The sequence below is a fragment of the Oryctolagus cuniculus genome, chromosome 3 (assembly GCF_964237555.1).
Source record: "Oryctolagus cuniculus chromosome 3, mOryCun1.1, whole genome shotgun sequence".
In the NCBI taxonomy this organism is placed as follows: Eukaryota; Metazoa; Chordata; class Mammalia; order Lagomorpha; family Leporidae; genus Oryctolagus; species Oryctolagus cuniculus.
The window spans coordinates 51,877,734-51,897,649 of NC_091434.1; the positions used below are offsets into that span (position 1 = coordinate 51,877,734).

The 19,916-nt window shown below is 37.7% G+C and overlaps 1 protein-coding gene across 10 annotated transcripts in view; it reads right to left on the reverse strand.

The window, feature by feature from the left end:
* The window catches only part of GULP1 (GULP PTB domain containing engulfment adaptor 1), a 311,569-nt gene that overhangs the window by 54,850 nt on the left and 236,803 nt on the right, over positions 1 to 19,916 (reverse strand). For all 10 annotated transcript variants that reach the window (XM_051848376.2, XM_051848368.2, XM_070070491.1 and 7 more), the window contains one exon: positions 1,874 to 1,945. In XM_051848376.2, coding sequence (XP_051704336.1) covers positions 1,874 to 1,945 — 72 coding nt within the window. The remainder of the gene's footprint in view (positions 1 to 1,873; positions 1,946 to 19,916) is intronic.

Sequence of the window (19,916 nt, forward strand, 5' to 3'; positions counted from 1 at the left end):
TTACTGGCCAAGCAAGGGCAAATATAAATTATTTCCTAATGATTACTGAAAAGAAATGGGTGGCCAGTACACTTTTTTTTTTTTTTTCAAAATGAGGCTGATATTATCAAGAACCTTTAGAATATTTACTTAAGATAATTAGGTAAAATACACATAAAATGGTAGAATAAAAGTATCACCTGCCTTTATTTCTTCACCCAGAATACAAACCACCCCATTCAATTTTTCCTCTATTTAAACATGCTGTGGATTCTATCTGATACAGTATTCTTAAAGCAAAGTAACAGGAGCATTTAACTTCAGTGGTTAAGATACCCTCATCTCACACTGGAGTACTTGGATTTGATTCTTGATTCTGGCTACTGACTCCAGTTTCCTGATGATGCAGACCATGGGAGGTGATGGTGATGGGTTCCTACTACTCATAAGGGAAATCTACAATGCAGTCCAGATTCCTGGTATTGGCCACAGCCTACCCCTGGCCATTTGGAGAGTGAACCACAAGACAGGAACCCTCTCACTCTTTCTCTATCAAATTCTCAAAAATAAATCATACAAAAATAATTTCTTAAAATGCAAATAAATATTTTTAATACTTATATCTTTACTTACACAATCAGAGCCTGACTGGTCTGTGGATAACTGATCATCTCTAAATCAAATAAAGTTAGGGGAGAGTTGGTCCTCCAAACATGTGAGAACCACCATAGATAATACAATAATTTGTGTAAGGAAGCAGTAGCATGTTTTTAAATACTTATTAAATTTTTTTTTAAAATATTTATTTCCTTATATATTTATTGAAAGGCAGAGTGATGGAGAGAGAAGGTGTAACAGAGAAAGGACTGAGACCTTCCATCTCCTCCTGCACTTGTCAATGCCTGTTAAGAGTTGAAGGCAGGAACCCAGTCCAGGTCTCCCATGTGGATGGCAAGAACACAAGTACTTGGGCCATGATCTGCTGCCACCCAGGTGCATTAACAGGAAGCTGGATTGGTAAGGGAGTAGTCGGGACTGGAACCAGGCACTCTGATATGGGATATGGGCATCCCAAGTGGTAGCATAATCTGTTTTCAACGCCTGCCCTGGTATGTAGAGACTCATGTTTATACCATAAAGAAGAAAATATTGTTGAAGAAGGTTTCCCAAAGTTTTTCCAAAGCTCAGGGAGAACAATGTCATTTGATACTGGGGATTAATATGAAAAATATGCTGTGTGACATCTTATGTAAGAATTTCTTAGCAAATTTACTGAATATGAATATGTGTATTGCATTAGTTTTTTTTTTTTTTTCAGGAAACTTGATAGTTATATATATGGATTTGCATGTTTAATGCCCTTCTCTGTTAACTTAGATGCTCCTGGTTCCCACATAGTTGCTCATGGACATAGCCAGATCCTCTTGAGTCTACCCATTTGAATACCTTAATATATGGTATCACTGCAAGATTCCGCCTTGGACTTGACTCTATGTCCAAATTTTCAATTGGTAGATATGATACCATATTAAGACAAGTGTTATTCTGTTAACGACATTTTATTGAGGACATGCACTCACAATGACCAAACAAAGATAAGCTACTGAATGTCAATGTCTAGGATATATGGCGATTAAAATCTGGGGGGAGGGGGTTTTGAGAAATGACACCTTAGTAAAATGTAAATAATGTTCAATATGCAGAAAAATAATTCACTGTATACACATATTTGTTATTAAAATATTTCCTTGATCTGATGATTTTTATTCAATAGTTAATTTTTAATAGGGAGAAGATCTACCTGTTACAGAACAAATGTTGGAGATTTCTTTCAAGCTACTAATAACATGGCAAGATCAACACACTAGACATTTACTTGAAGGGCTTTCCCTACCTTTAGTTTCCTTACAGCATCTCTCACAACTTCTGTTCCTTTAGGCTGTTCCACTTCTGTACTGCCAAGAAACTGAAAGTGGATATTTGTGAGATGCAGTCTTTATTACATCATACATAATTCATTCTCATTAACCTATCATATTGTATATTCAAATGGTTCAGTATTAATGTCAACACAAATCCTATTTAAATAGAAGCAGTACTTTATCTTATGCTATGTGCAAATATATCACTTAGTCACTACGATTCTTATTCAATGACTATTTTTTCAGAAAATGGAATTTTCCCAAATATTTTACTTTTTTTTTGACATGCAGAGTGGACAGTGAGAGAGAGAGACAGAGAGAAAGGTCTTCCTTTTGCCATTGGTTCACCCTCCAATGGCCACTGCGGCCAGCGCGCTGCGGCCAGCGCAGCGCACTGATCCAAAGCCAGGAGCCAGGTGCTTCTCCTGGTCTCCCATGCCAGTGCAGGGCCCAAGGACTTGGGCCATTCTTACTGGAGAGAAATCTAAAATTATTTCATTAGATCATAAGAAATAAAGCTGACTTCAACAACTGAAGTTCAGTAAACATTTTTTTTTAAATTTTTATTTATTTTATTTATTTATTTTTTGACAGGCAGAGTGGACAGTGTGAGAGAGAGACAGAGAGAAAGGTCTTCCTTTGCCGTTGGTTCACCCTCCAATGGCCGGCGTGGCCGGCGCGCTGTGGCCGGCGTACTGCGGCCGGCGCACTGCGCTGATCTGATGGCAGGAGCCAGGTACTTCTCCTGGTCTCCCTTGCGGGTGCAGGGCCCAAGCACTTGGGCCATCCTTCACTGCACTCCCTGGCCACAGCAGAGAGCTGGCCTGGAAGAGGGGCAACCGGGACAGAATCCGGCGCCCCGACCGGGACTAGAACCCGGTGTGCCGGCACCGCAAGGCGGAGGATTAGCCTAGTGAGCCGTGGCGCCGGCCTAGTTCAGTAAACATTTTAATAATTAATAATCTATAAATGCAAACCATAGATACGTTATTACTATTTTAAACCTCAATAGTATAATTCAGCTTATAATTTCAATTCAACTCTTTTGTGATTTAATTCTGAAACTCAAATAGCATGTAGAACTAAAACCCAAAGCTTCCAGTATAAACCATTCAGTAAAGTTATATTAGAATTATAAAACACATACGATCCACAATCTTACCAAGTTTTAAAATAATCCTGAAAGTAGTCACAAAGAGTTTTCAATTAAAACCGGACTGATACAAAAAAAGGAAGTTTCATAATACTTACCACAATGTAATAAACTCTCTACCCTGGAGCGATGTTATAAACCCCCCCCTTATAATCTAATATCATAAAATGTTCAAATCAAGTAAAATCAAAATACTGATACTTTGTTCTATAAAATATTTTTATACAAAGAGCAAACAGCTACTAAGTTAATGAAGTAAATATAATTTCCAATGATTATTTCACTCATATCGTAACTCCCAAATTTAACACTAAAGAGAGTCATGAATTCACCACTTATCCTACGTATAGACTGGATATATGTATGGATGTTTTTGTGTACACTTCACATCAGATGATTATAAGAATCTGTTTCATGTGCTAAATTACAGAATGGAAGGGAATAAAATAATAAAGTCAAGGTAACTTTCATTCCTTTTTTTAATTCTTGAAAACAATACTGACTAAATAAATTAGAGCCTTTTTTTTTTTGAAATGGCACATGAAATAACCCAGGGAATAGGTTAAAACATAAAAGTGCAGGTTCCGTGATTAAATAAATCAGAATTTATAGAGGTAGGACCAAGGCATTATATTTCTAAAAGCATAGATGACTTATTGTATTACCAAGTTGACAGTCATGAAGTTAGAGGAAGGTTCGTGTAAAAAGTGAGTTGAAAATACTGAAGGTAACTGCTATTGCCCTTCTGATGAGCTCAGGGGACACAGAGTAAAGCTTATTTACACTGAAGCAAAGAGAAGATGAAACTCTCAGCTTCTATAAAATATGCTCAAATTACAGCCAACAGCTGCTACAGGAACCTAGAGAAGATACCATCAGACACTCAGTTTGTACCCACTGATACTCAAGTTGCCCGCTGACCAGGTATACATAAAAGACAAAGTGATTGGCTTGTTTCACTAAGTATAATGGTTTCTGGTTGCATCCATTTTATTGCAAAAGACAGGATTTCTTTTTTTTTTTTTTTAGCCATGAGTAGTATTCCATAATGTATATATGTCATAATTTCTTTATCCAGTCATTAGCTGATAGAAATCTGGGTTGATTCCATATCTTAGCTATTGTGAATTGAGTGGCAATAAACATGGAGGTATAGATTGCTCTTTCATATGCTAATATCATTTCAGGAGGTTTTTTAATACTATTTGTTGAAACTCTTTACTTAGCGCAGGGTTAATCATGAGTATAAAGTTAACCGAAAATAGATCTTTGTAAAAAATAAGAATGGGAATAGGAGAGGGAGGAGGGAAAAGGGTGGGGGAGTGGGCAGGAGGGAGGGTAGGGTGGAAAGTATCACTATGTTCCTGAATCTGCACATACGAAATACATGAAATTTTTATACCTTAAATAGAATTTTTTAAAAAGAGAGAAAAAAGACAAAGCAAGTGAGAAATTCTCAACTTACAAGAAATTTCAAATCTGTTAACAACATGTGGGAGACAGCCAATTCTATTCTGGCACCAGTGGGCCTGTCACATTTTCCCTGTTTTAGATCAGTGTTTTCAACCTTAGCTGCAGATAGAATCACATGGGAAGATTTAAACTTATTACCAGTGTCTATGAGTCTGATTTAATTGGTCTGGGGCAGAGCCAGGACATATGTATTATTTTAAAGCTCCAAAGGTGATTTTAATTTGCCACAGGTTTGAACAGTCCTGTTTTAGATAATTTGTAAAAGAGAAAAAGTTCAAGTAACAAAAGGAGATTTATCACAAATACGAGCTATTTAATTTGGAATAAATCCATGGGGTAAACTATATTCAAGTTCTCTGAATTTAGCATGTTGCTGGGAGATTCTCCATTAGTGGGTGGTCCTGTGCAAGTATGAGCAGGGAGGCACAGGCAGATTCTGTTAAGTGAACCAGACTAAGAAGAATCTGATGTGTTAATAACAACGCAAGAGTTATTGGCAATATTTTTGGAAGAATGTCATGAGTCATAAGAATTATATGCAAATAAGCCCATATGGAGATATTATAGAAGAACTCCAAGTGTATTCTAAATGAATCAAGCTCCAGCAGTACTCCAGGAACCTTTCAATATGTTTCTTTCACATCAGCTTTAATTAAACCATCTGAGTAATGACACACTGGGAGATGCCTTGAATTCTGATATGAATTAAAACTAAAAGACATTTTCATATGGAGCTTTCCATTTAATCCAATTTTTTTCTATTTGTAACATAAAGAAACTGTAGGCAAATAATTTTAAAAAGTGAAAACATAGCCTATTCCATATATTCATGCCATACATCTACATAAAATATTTATAAAACTCTAGAGTGGCTGCTTAGGGCAGTGGCATGACTCCACTTGTGACACCTGCTTCCCATATTAGAGTGTCTGAGCTCGATTTTAATTGGTTCTGCTGCTAATCCTAGCCTTGTACTAATGCACACACTGGGAGGCAGCAAGCAAGTGATGGCTCAAGTGCTTGGGTCTCTGCCATCCACATGAGACACTCAGATTAAACCTTCGGCCTGGCCCAGCGCCCAGTTACTGTAGATTTGGGGAGTGAAGCAGTGGGCAGGAGAGCTCTGTCTCTGCCTCTCTGCCTCTCTCCCCTCTCTTTCTGCTTTTCAAATTAAAACTTGTAAATGTTTATAAAACTCTTAACTAAGATACAGTTTGCTATAGTGAATCCTAACTCTAGAATCTGAAGAAGTTAGAAGTCACTTGCCAATTCTTTCATGATAATTTAGGGAAGATACAAGTGTTTTGTGGCTACATTTGGAGTCCTTGCTCAGCTTTCTTGGGGATCATTTTTTCTCAGCTCAGGAACTCATCCTCCAGATTGCACAGGCTTTGCTGGGAACAATAAAGCCACCTTGCCAGCACTGAGAGCTAGCAGCACCTGGGAGCTTTTGCTCTCTACTCACCCACGTCACCACATTCCGCAGGCAGTGACTAATACGAGGAAGTGTAACAGCTCAGCTCTTTAGCCTGGAGGTGGGGGAAACTCTAAGTTGTAATGTTATGAGGTAGCTCTTCCCTTGTCTTCAGGCTGAGACTGGGACTTGCCTGATGTGTTCCTCTCTTGTCTTGAGTTCCTCTCTTGTCTGCTTTGCTTTTCCTGCTCCTGTACTGATTTCACCAGGAAGCACTACCTGAATCATTGCGTGCACTGAAACTCTCGCCTTGAGGTCTAATTCTGGGAGAAGCTGGCCTTCAGCACTGGTTAAATGCTCAAATGCTGACATTTCCAAACACACAATCTTTTATTCAAATCTACAACTAATTGAAATACTCTCATAAATACTACCAAAAGGCATATGCAACGTGTATCAAGAGGACTTGAAAAAGTTCATGAAAATGCACATTATCCTTTGTTTTTATTTTCCTGCTCAGATAGATTAGAAATAAGACTTTGCTTTCCATATGTTTTTGTACTCTAATGGCTGAAGGCGAAAGAAAATATGGAACTGATTCTTGCCATGGTTAGAGGATGAATCCAGCCTCTCCCAAGACTTGATCACTGGAGGAAAAAATGTAAAACAGAGCTCTGAAATGCAAAAGTCTAGGTACAACCTGCAAGACTGCAAAATTCTGGGCCCAGCAGAGGTACATGGGAGACTTACCTGAAGTAAAGATACTAAGCACATTGGAAGACTCCTGGGCCCCTTGCCCAGCCTGGCTCCCAGTGTTTTAAGTGTCTGCTACCATTGAACAACAACAGGGCAACAGGCAACAGGGCTCAGAGAAAACAATAGAACCTATGCTGACAGGTGGGGTTTCCACATGAAACATGGGTCAGGACCAGGCCCCAGCTGACAAGCCCTGCCCAAGGACACAGAACGGCTCACTGGCTTTTCAATGTGTCAGTCTTTAACATTGGAACTCAGCAAGGATGTGCATATTATTTGAGAAAAGCCTCTCACTTGAAAGACCCATAAGCAGAAACAAGAAAGAATGGGAAAGAAGCAGAAAGAAAGCATCCATCATAAAAACTGCGTAGAACAAAAAGTAGCATTTAGAGAACAAAAGAGAGCACACAGAAATTAAACACATGAATGGAAGATCCAAAAAGTAATGAGAATATTAGCAGACACAGTTGAAGGAATTCATCAGTAAGTAATTACTGAATGCTTATTATTTTTGAACTTCTATTTTAAGAACTGGTAATATGGCTGGGAACAAAACACAGGAAATTGCCTGCCCACATGGAACTTACACCCTAGTGAAGAGCCAAACAATAAATGACAAAGTGAAAACAAGTAGATGATTAAGGTCCTTTAGAAGCACTTTGGAGAGACAAAGGGTGGAAGAGCAGAGCATCTGAATATGCCTGTGTGTCTTCACAGCATTTCAGATACAACGGTCATGGGTCTGGCCTTGCGGTTCAATGGATTAAGCTGCGGGCTGCAATGTCCATATCTCATACTGGATAGGCAGCTTGAGTTCAGGCCTCTCCAGTTTCAGTCCAGCTTCCTACTGTCATGTCTGGGAAGGTAGCAGATGATGGCTAGAATAGTTGAGACTGTGGTACCCAAGCAGCAGACCAGGATGGTGTTCACAGCTCCTGGCTTTGACCTCACCCAGACCTGGATGTTCCCAGGAGGAAGGCAGGCTAGGAAAAGAAATAGAAAGTGGAGGAGTAATATTTTTATTATTTTTATTTATTTGAGAGGTAGAGTTACAGACATAGAGAGGAGAGACAGAGAGAAAGGTATTCCATCCGCTGATTCACTTTAATCTGCTGATTCAGTCTGCAATGGTGGGAGCTGAGCCAATATAAAGCCAGGAGCCAAGAGCCAGGGGCTTCTTCCTGGTCTCCCACAGAGGTGCAGGGGCCCAAGTACTTGGGCCATCTTCCACCGCTTTCCCAGGCCATATGCAGATAGCTGAATTGGAAGAGGAGCAGCTAGGATGTGAACTGGTGTCCAGATGGGATGTGGGTGCCAAAGACAGATGCTTAGCCTACTATGCAGTGCTGGCACCAAAAGTCACATTAAAAAAAAAAAAAAGAAACAAAACAGAAGAATGAGAAATTTGATTTAGGGCAGTGTCTTACTAAACATGGATTCTAGACTTGAAGCATTAGTATTACCTATAAAATTGTTATGAATACAAATTCCACTAAAAGAAAAACCCTGGGGGTGAGGTCTAGCAGTTGGTTTTAACATCTCCAAGTGATTCTAATGATGCTGAAATATGAGAATCACTGTTCTAGGAGATCCAACATCAAACCAAAAGGATCAGAGAAATAAACAGGGAACACTGGAAGAAGAAGACTGTCACTTTTCCAGAACTGGAAGTATGAGTTTTCATAATAAAGGACTCCATGTTACACCACTGCAATGTACGCAAACACAAATGGCAGCACATACAGGCTTCCAGTCACTTTCCTGCAGATACAGAAAAGTTGATAAAAGATCCCAGAAATAAAAAACTCTAAACCTCAAAGGTCATAAACTATGAACGACACCAGACTAAGTCTTTACACCAACAACCACAAAAGAAAATTGACTTCTGGGGCCAGTGCTGTGGTACAGTAGGTTAATCTTTCGCCTGCAGTGCCAGTATCCCATATGAGCACTGTTTCTAGTCCCGGCTGCTCCTCTTCCAATCCTGCTTTCTTGCTATGCCCTGGAAAAGCAGTAGAAGATGGCCCAAGTCCTTGTGCTTCTGCACCCACGTGGGAGACTGGGAAGATGCACCTGGCTTCTGGCTTTGGATTGGCGCAGCTCCAGCAGTTGTGGCCATTTGGGGAGTGAACCAACGTGTAGTAGATCGTTCTCTCTGTCTTTCCCTCTCATTGTTTGTAACTCTACCTCTCAAATAAATAAATAAAAATTTAAAACAACAAAAAAAAAAGAAAATTGACTTCAAATTCTGAGGATAAAGAAATGATTCTGAGCCTATGAAGAAAGAAAAATTCATAGGGAGATGTACATGGGCCTGAATGATAGTCCATCCATACCCAGTTGTAGGAACAGAAGGGAGTAAAGTGTAGGGAGAAATGCAACCCAGGAAACAGAAGAGACAGCAAAGGTGTGTCTGTGGCCACCATAAAAATCCAGATCAAAGTGCTGGGGCACGACAGGTTATTCAGAAACACAGCAAAATGACAAGACAATCACAAGGTAAAAAGGGGTTACTTCAGTGAGTGAGAGTGGTGAGAGGAGGTTTCATAATTCTACTATCAGCCTTGGGGGGATACTTGATGTTAACTTAAAATGGACAATTACTTTCATAAAAATAAAAATTAGGAACCCAGTTAACAGCATGTTCATTGCATACATGTTCATCTGGTCTTTAAAGAACCAGATTATTGGGTGGAGGTGTTTGGTGCAGTGGTTGCAATGCTGCTCGGGACCCCATATCACAGATCCAGCTTCCTGCCAGTGCACACTCTGGGAAACAGCAGATGATGGTTTAAGTAAAAACAGGTCCCTGCTACCCATGTGGGAGACTGGGATTCAGGCCCTGTCTGCTAGCTTCAGACTGGTGCAGCGCTAGAAGCATTTGAGGAGTGAACCAGTAGATGGAAGATCTCTCTCTGTCTCTCCATCTCTGTCTCAGCCTTTCAAATGAAATGAAAATAAAAAATAAAAATTTAAAAGAAAAAGAATAAATGAAGTAAATAACAGAAAATTCATCATTAAAAAATACTTAGATACGTATTGTCAATCAAGAATTCCCTAAGTCCTGGCATACAGCAAAGGTGCAATGTTTGGAGCTCACATCTGAGAGTGAGAAAGACAGGAGGAGAGAGAGAGAGAGAGAGAGAGGGAGAGAGAGAATCTATGTTTACATTTATAAGGGGTCTTCAAAAAGTTAATGGATACATGTATTGTAACAAGACTAAACATGGCTTTCAAACATTTTTATACCACATAAACTTGTCTTTTAATTTCATTTGTCTGTGAATTTTATTTTGTACTCTTATATGTCTGAATCACAGACAGGAGTATTATAAACTAGATGGCTTAAATTAAAATCTCTCTCTCTCTCTCTCTCTCTCTCACACACACACAGAGATTAGATCAGAGAGTAATATTTAAGATACTGTCATAAGCAAAGGCTTTTCCAAAAAGGTGATATTTTAATAGAGATCTGAATGAGATATTTAAATGAATCATGCACTCAGACATCTGAAGTTAAAACACTTTTGAGGTGTTCATGGTTGATGCAGATTCAACAACTGGATACGAAGTTGGGGTTGTGGAGAAACATTCTGGGTAGAACATGTGAATTAGGGCAACCTTGGCACTGCAGTCTCAACAGAAGGCTGAGAGACTGAAGACTGTCTGGTTCCTGGATACCCAGGTAGCTACCACATTTCAGAGAAAAACAGAAGAGAACACTGCTGCAAAGGGGATTCCGATGATTGTTTGGGGAGAGTGCAATGGGAATTAGGCAGTGAGGTTATTAACATTACTTACTATGATTGCCAGATCTAGCAAATAAAATTCCAGACCACTGCTATTGTTGAGACTAAAAAGTAGTACAGCTACTCTGAAAGTACTGTTTGTCATTTTTTTTTTTTTTAAACTAAACATGGATCCAACAAATGTGATCCAGCAAATATACTCTTGGTTATTTATCTCAGGGAAATAAAAAGTCATGTTCACTCAGTCCTCTAAGAACTGAGGATCAGAGTATTTCCAAAAATCAGAAACACTCCAAATGTCACCAATGAATGAAGTGTGGCACATCTATACCATGGGAAGCTACTTAGCAATAAATGTAAATGAACTGTGGATGCACACAACTCATAAAAGCTAATCTCAAAATGTTTCTATTAGTATTTGCCTAAAAAAAATCACAGAAATACCTTTAAAAATGTTTTGGAAAGTGAGACATTGGTATATTCAAAGCTGAGTTGAAATAATTGGTTTAAAGTTGAAACAACTTTAATCATTTAAAAATACTTATTTTCATTTATTTGAAAGGCAAAGACAGAAACTGAGAGAGACAGAGACAAGGCAGACAGACAAATATCCTCCATCTGTTGGTTCAAACTCCAAATACACACAATAGCTGGTGCAGGGCCAGACCAGAGCCAGGATCCTGGAACTCAGCCCAGATCTCCCACACAAGAGACAGGGACCTAAGTAGAGAGCAGGGACATCACTTGCTGGTCTCAGTGTGCACCCTAGCATGCAGATGGAACTGGAAGTGGAGCCAAGACTCAAAACCAGGCACTCTGAAATCGGATGTGCGCGTCCACGTAGTATCTTGACTGCTGTGCCAAATGCCTGACCCATAATTTTATGTCTTAGTTTGTCTATGTGGAAAAAAAAAAAAAGCTTACATGATGAAAAGACAAATGAATGTATCAGACTATTTGCTTTATGCATTTAGATACCACCTCTTATTTTCCACTTTGGCAAAGGGCACAAAACAAAGCAGTTATGTGTTCTGTGGCAATTGATATTTGTTGGAGCTATCATTTCTTGCTTTTTAACAAGTAAGAAAATTTACTTTATTGTTTTTTTTCTGCAGTCTCAAGTACAAAATTTATTTTGGTAAATTTTTTTAAGATAGGTTCTTAGAGCTTACATAACTATGTGTGTTCTGCACGATTGTGTGCTCATGGCTTTAAGCAGCAGTATTTTGTATATATGTGAATAAACATTTTTTACCATAATAGTAATGTATGTTAACTAATGGAAATTTAGAAACTACAGAAAAATATATTGATTATAGAAACATCAGCTTTTACCTCATAGCCAACCCAACTTTTAAGTATTAACGAATATTGTAAGATTGTATTATCTTCAAACTCATGATAAAATAAAAGTAATCAACCAATGACAGTCTTAGAAAAACATGAAACAAAACCTCTTCAGTTGCTAACATGATGTATTTACTAGGCATTGCTGTGCATATGTAGCCACAGTACATGTGCGTGCCTATGTAGGTACTGCCTAAAACATTGAATATGACCCCTGGGCATGATGGACAAATAAGAAAAATATAAGACACAGAAGAGGCATTTAGAATGTTAGATTATGAAAAGGAAGATAATAGCAATTACTGATCTAAAATGTTCTGTGTTATTCTTAGTCTTTATCAAATGGTGTGATATGTTACATAGTTTCCTCGGACTTTAAATATCGTAAAATATCTTTTAAAGATATTTTATAAAGACTTTGATAAATCCAGAGCATCTTCCTGATTTTATGGACCTAACTTCATATTTCATGCAAATATTGCAACTCCTGCATCTCTCTGATCAAGACATTTAAGTACTTGTGTTTTAGGATCATGTACTCAAAACAAGCATTTTTGCAAGATGCAGTAACTTAAAAGTATAAAAATGTCATCAAACTTGTTATTATATGAAAATATTCCCTTACACACTTTTTAAATTAAAATCCTATTAATATATGTGATATTTAGTTAATACTTTCCAAAATTCCCACAGTTATTTTCCAATTAATTAAAATGATAAAAAAGTCTCTTTTGAGCTCATATCCATACCGTCTGGGCTCATTCCTTTCATTCTCTCATTGTATTCCATTATGCCTCCCACAATCATTTCACAGAAACAAGTGAAAGTTTGAGTATTCCACCCACATTTTCATGTGTTACTGGAAATGGTCTCTTCGCTCCACTTTGAATGCTTTGTTTTACGACTGACTGCTTTTGCCAGTAGAGAGCAGTGTTGGACATGATATGGATCTTTTTCTAATATCTACTTGCTTCTTCAAATGTTTTACAATCATTCTATGAAATATGTAGGTTTTTTAAAAAGCAGAAAAATTACCAATATAAAATATGCAACTAAAGAGCTCTAAAGAATAACTGCTAGAAAGTTTGTTAGTGTTTAACATATGAATGTGCTAATTTATCACAGAAACAAAAAGTGCATTTTGTTTTTATAAAATTCGAAATGTCGAAATGTCGGGGCCAGAGCTGTGGTGCAGCGGGTGAATGCCCTGGCCTGAAGCGCAGGCATCCCATATGGGCACCGGTTCTAGTCCCGGCTGCTCCTCTTCCGATCCAGCTCTCTGCTATGGCCTCTCTCTCTCTCTCTCTGCCTCTCCTGTCTCTGTGTAACTCTGACTTTCAAATAAATAAACAAATAAATCTTTAAAAAAAAGACTTTAAAAATAGTAAAATTCAAAATGTCATTTGATGTGTATAATGTTCTCTATATAATTATTTTAAAACACAAGAGTAAAATAATTCATACATTTTACAATATAGAAATTTTATTTAACATTAAGATTTGTAAATAATTATTTTGTGGAATAATAACCAAGGGATATTCTAATTATAGAAAAAATATATAAGTGAGTCAGTGTGACTCTCTCTATATATTTTTAAAAATCATATAATATTTAAACCTTTTATCTACTAAACTGCACCCAGTAGATAAGCCATAATGGAATAAGCCAATTTAATTTTGCAGTCTTTATTCAGCTGACTTGCCATGTTGCAGTGCCAAGTAACAGAGGAAAAACCATCTTTTAAAAGCACATCAAAAGAGTCAATTGATAAAATGTGATCAAAATCAATCAGATTTAAAGCTATTACTCAATTGGTAAAGCCACAACTCTTAAAGAAAAAAACATAGATCCGTCAAAAATAAAGGTTATGGTTTAAACTTTAAACACTCCCAAGATTACCCTTTACGGGAGGACTAGGAAGTTCTAAGAATTTGAAAAGTACTGAGCTCAATATTTAAGGCATTTACTATATTTTATATTTGATTTGATGTCTCATTTTGTTATAATATTAAATTAAATATGTTCTTATTTTACATGGGTGCAAGGTATATCATTTTAATATTCTCCTACTTTGAAAATAAGATTTCTATGTTTAAGCTCAAACTTACTTGCTAAAATCTGACTGCACAAGAAACTCCCAGACCAAGTTTGCATCGCAGCATCACAGTGAGAAACAGTGAGTTTTTATCCTGTCTCTGGAGGCCTCTCCACAGTCACACATCTTTTATAACCGAAGCCTGAGTCAGGTGGACAAAAGGACAAGACATTCCCATGTATTGCTAGGAAGGGAAGCTTTATAAAAATAAACAAGCACCAACCTGTATGGAAAACCAAACTTTGGGTTCAGACAGGCTATCCAATCCATGTTCTCATTAGGGATGCATGGAACTGTGGAAACACCTGTGCTCTGGAGACATTCTCATCCAACCCCCATCACTTTATAGATGTGAAACTTAGTATCAATGAGGTGAAGTGACTTCTCAAGGTCACAAAGCTTGTTAACAGAGAGCCAGATCTAGAATTCCAGTTTTACTAATTCTCAGACACAGATTCTTTATTTTGCTACCTTAAATAAAACAGAATAGAATTAAAAATAATAAACTACACTGGGTATAAGACTACTCATCTATTGTCTTGCCCACTAACTGATATTTACATTATGTATTCTGTTATGAGCTATGCTTCTTACACAAGGAAAACAAGAGTATTTGACTGGCTACACAGCCTGATACCTGGAGCTTACAAACACCAATTCCACCATTTATTTACTGAAAATAAATTTATTTACCCTTTCATAAACTAGGATAAGCTCCATGTTGTGTGAGAAATAAACAAGGAAATATAACAGGTGACTGGTACAGAATGAATAGCCAATGAATTTATGTTAAGAAACTAAAAAGAAATAATGAAACAACAGTCACAATGAAAAATAACCCAATGAACTAAGAAATATACAAGAAAAACAAATCTTGAGTCACTAGGATTTAGATTTTGGCTCTTGAACCAGCAAGAATTCTTACCAACATATAAACAATTGCATTATTCCTCAAAAGTGTATTGGCTACTATCAAATATTTATCTTTTTCAATTCCCATTGTAATTTAATATATTTACAATTCTGATTGCAGTTCAATCAAAATTACATGTTATATGAGCCAAGTTAGAAATTAAAGATATTTGTATATATGATGTATCTATTTGTGGATGTCTTCCAATAACTGTATGTTCTGTTTTTCAGAGATGCTGAATACTTTCTTAATTGCTTTATAGTCTGGCAAATAAGATTACTTTTAAAAAGTAATGAAATTTATTTTTAAAAGCTGTTGCTACTGTAGGAAATATTTGTCCTGTATCCACTCAACTTGTAGTTTACTTATTTTTAAGTATGCTGGCATGTAATTATACATACAGGGAAAAATGTTCCCTTTTCTTTTCCAATAATATCACCAACTATCTAATTTTCCTTGATTACAATATTAGTTACAAACAATGTTGAGTAACAGTGATATAAAGTATCTGCATCTCATTCTTAAACTAGAATTTAAACTTTGGATAACATATTGCTTATTGTTCTACTTCATGTTAAAACTTCTATAAGGTAGTCTTCACAAATCTGCTGTGTTGCTGAACTCCAAATATACTTATCTGGAGAAATTTGAGATATTTTAAATACCCTTTCTTCTCCTGTGGCAAACTGGTCCTTTTTAGGAAGTGAACATTCTTTGACAGCATTCACCAGTTTTCCTATTTCAGAGACAGCATTATTAGCACCTCCTTTCTAAGACACTGCAATATGGTCATAATTATCATTATCCTCATCAGCAGTATTTCTGCAGTCTAATCCCTTCTGAAAATATTTATTGCACATCATCAATGTGCTAAGTACTGCTCTAGATACTGGGATACAGCAGTGAACAAACAGACCAAAATCTCTGACCTACTAAAGCTTCTGTCATCATCAATGATCAGAGAAAGTGTCCTTTCTCACAGGTTCTTCCACTCCACTTGACAGCCTCATTTTTCCAGGTAGATTGCGACAAGAAAGCTCCCAAATATACAATAATTTCCGCAGGGGAGTGACCTGTCCTTAAGTGATCATTATTTTGAACTGTAAGTCATTTTTGGGAAGGCTGCATCCTAAGCTACAAGTAGAACTTCTCTTTTACGCTTGAATATCACAGAAAATGACTGATCATATTAAAGAATATAACTACTCAAACTGCTGTCTTCCTTTCTTTAGAAAGGGAAGAAAATCTGCTTTGAGGATCTTGATAGGCTGTAAAGACTTCATTTGAGTGAAAAATGAGCGTGGGCTAAAGATACTCCTGAAAAGCCGTTTTATTGATTTCTCTGGCCAGGCTTTCTGTCAATGATTAATACGGACTTATTCATTTTGCAAAGCATTTCTGTATGCAGAACTCTCGTTAAGTGTGCTATGATGCTGGAAGCCAGAAATAAATGTTCCCTGCTTTTACCTCCCAAGTTGTGAGATGCACACTCATGCATGGAGAAGCCAAGGAAACAAAATCCCTCAAAACTGGAAACGACTGAGATAAACTTAATATTATTGACTTTTATCCTTTTCCTCCCATGCCAAAGGCACTGGTGAGGGCAGACTCTGCACAACACAGACTTTCTTTTATTTTACAGCTTATTGAATACTAACTGTGTGCCAGGCACTCATCTGGGTGTTTAAACAGAGTGATGAGCAGAAGTGGCAATAATCCCTGTGGGTGCGGTTTTGTGGAACTGTACGGTAGTGTTTAGGGTGACAGTTGCATGGACTTCAGGTTTCAGTTGTGGCTCTGCCACTTGCTGGGTCTATGAATCTTAACATCTCTGAGAAATAGCTTATTATTTTGTAAACTAAGTAAATATTCTGTATTTTTAGATGTGGTGTGAGCACAAATTACATGGGCACAGTGCCTTCTACACATAATAAGCATTCAATAAGTAAATATTTGCTTCCAAAATGAAACGTTTCCAAACAATGGGCCCATGTGATTATTTGGTTCTAGATCCTACAATAATGCTGGAACAACAGTGTTTGTGGCTTTTATTCTTTTAAACAAGAGCTAGGTTTTTTTTTTTTTTTTCTTATTTTATGGAGTGAACACAATTCTATTAACAGGGCTTAAAGGATCTGCTGGGAAGTTGTACTCTGGGTTATTATAGTGACAGGAAAACAGAAGTGCTAAGCTACCAAATTTGGTGAGGGTGCTGGCAGTTCCCACAATGGAGTAGAAGAAAGGAGTGGATCTATTTGTTTCTGCATGATTAATTGTGTCCATTTCACTTTAATGAATCAGCTGTACAATATCATGCAGACGTATGGATAATATGCTGTCTTATGTAGGCAGGAATAGCCCAATTCTCTCATTCCTGTGTTTGTACTATTACAATTCATGCTCTTCTTATAATTAGGCCCATCCTACATGCTTCTAGATTCAATTTGGCATTTTTAAAAAATTTTTAATTCTATGCTTTTTTAAATAAAAATATTTACTTGTTTATTTGAAAGGCAAGCGTGGTGGGGATAGGAGAGAGGCAGAGACAGAGACAAAGAGAGAAACTTCCATCTGCTGGTTCACTACCCCAATGGCTCCAACAGCCATGTCTGTGCCAGACTGAAGCCAGGAACCAGGAACTGCTTCTAGGTCTCCATGGTTGGTGTTAAGGAAGTAAGTTCTTGGGCCATCTTCTGCTTCAGTCTCAAGCACATTAGTAGGAAGCTGGATTGGAAGAGGAACACCTAGGACTCTTAATAGGATTCTGGCATCACAAGAGACAGGCAGCTTATCCAATTGCCCTACAACAAAAGTCCCATGCATTTGCTTTTTAAAGACAATTTTTACTTTTTTTTTAAAGACTTAAAGGCTATTTTCAGTCATCAACACTACTTACTCTTTACTGTAATGCTTGATTGGATTTGTTTCAACCCTAGTATATGCTGATTTTATTTGATTTTTCATGACCTTTAAAAAAAATCAATGGTAGTATATTCCTGCGCAGCTTTGAAAGTATTTTTAGCTACCCTGTGAAAGTTCCTTTTTTTTTTTTTTTTTTTTTTGACAGGCAGAGTGGACAGTGAGAGAGAGAGACAGAGAGAAAGGTCTTCCTTTTGCCGTTGGTTCACCCTCCAATGGCTGCCGCAGCTGGCGCACCGCGCTGATCAGAAGCCAGGAGCCAGGTGCTTCTCCTGGTCTCCCATGGAGTGCAGAGCCCAAGCACTTGGGCCATCCTCCACTGCACTCCCTGGCCACAGCAGAGAGCTGGCCTGGAAGAGGGGCAACCGGGACAGAATCCGGCGCCCCGACCGGGACTAGAACCCGGTGTGCCGGCGCCGCTAGGTGGAGGATTAGCCTGTTGAGCCACGGCGACGGCCTACCCTGTGAAAGTTCTAATCCTGGTATTAATATAGACCCTTTTTTTCCATTGGAATACTTCTAAGAACTTAATAATTGATTAGTGATAATAATTCCAAATTATATAAAAATGCTTATTTACATACTAAGTATATTGCAGTTTATTACTTTTTCAAAAGAAGTATACATTTCTATTCACTATATATAGTTGATTAATACATTAACTATTCAGTTTTGCTGTTTTCAGATGACGAAAGTGGTAACTGAGATGAATCTTAACTTGATGCCCTTCTAGTTACTAAGGGAGCTATAAACTATTCACTTAATTATATTACACCAATAATAATTAATTAACTGTGTACTTCTATTTATTAATTTGCCTGAAGTATAAGGTAAGCCATCTATTCTTAACTTAGTTTAAGCATTTGGTGGCATGTCTTTTCAGTCTTTGATTATTAAACAAGATAAAATACACATTCTCTCTCCATCTTGAGATTAATTTTATTTTTGTTTAAAAGTGATAAATCATATTTAAATGCACAAATAAATGAAGTATGGCCAAGGAAATGACAGCATCGGAATCATGACACTTACTTGCATCTTACTCAGGGCTAATAAACTTCAAAATTAAGTATGTCCATAGAAACTAGGGATGCTGCATATAACAAGCAAAAAATAAATGGTATTCTGTTTGCTTCAAATAATTCCCTCTTTTAGTGAATATTCAGGTTGAAATATCTGTACAAACCCATGAACCATCATTCTAGAAAGCCCAAATAAACTCCATAATGAACTTTGTGGTTAACTTTTTTTTTTTTTTAACCTGAATGTAGGTAGCATTTGGAGAAAAGCCTTTTTAAAAAATAACTGGTAGGGGCCAGCACAGTGGTGTAGAGTGAGGCTGCCCCCTGCAGTGCTGGGTTGGAGTCCAGATTGCTCTGCTTCTGATCCAGCTCTCTGCTATGACCTGGGAAAACAGCAGAAGATGGCCCAAGTGTTTGGGCCCCTGCACCCGCATGGGAGACCTGGAAGAAGCTCCTGGCTCCTGGCCTCAGATCAGCCCAGTTCCAAGTGTTGTGGTCATTTGGAGAGTGAACCAGAGGATGGAAGATCTCTCTCTCCTCGCCCCTCACTTCTGCCTTTGCATTTCTGTGGTTCTATCTTTCAAATAAATAAATAAATCTTTAAAAAAATGAAGGAAACAAAATCATGGATAATATCCCCTTGAAGCTGGAGGGGCCTCAGGAGAACCCATCTGCCAAGTTATGCTTATGGAAATCCTGGCGGTAGTCTGCAGGAAGAAATGCAATGTGGATTCTGGCAAATGCCTAAGGCAAACGCCTGGAGGGAGCAAATAGCTTTCTCCTTCCTCAACAGTCTCATTAGCCTCCTCACCTAAAGCAATTCTGTTGGCTGGTTGTAAAATCACTTCCTCTTCCTGGAGAAGTCCTTCAGGTTGGGTTTGTTTCTTCACTTTGAATGTTCAGGTTTTTAAAATATATTTTCATTATACTTGAAAGGCACAGAGTTTGTTAACAGAATAGTAAATTTACCAATTTATCATGCAAACTACTCGTAAAATACAAATCCTCATGTAAACCCTGAAGTTAAAGGCCTTTACTTTCCTTGATTGTTATTGTCCTCAAAGACTCACATTTGGTGCCTGTGCTGTGGCACTGTGCTATAGGGGTAAAGCCACAGTCGTGATGCCAAGTATCTCAAGAGCACCAGTTCAAGTTCCGGCCACTCCACTTCCA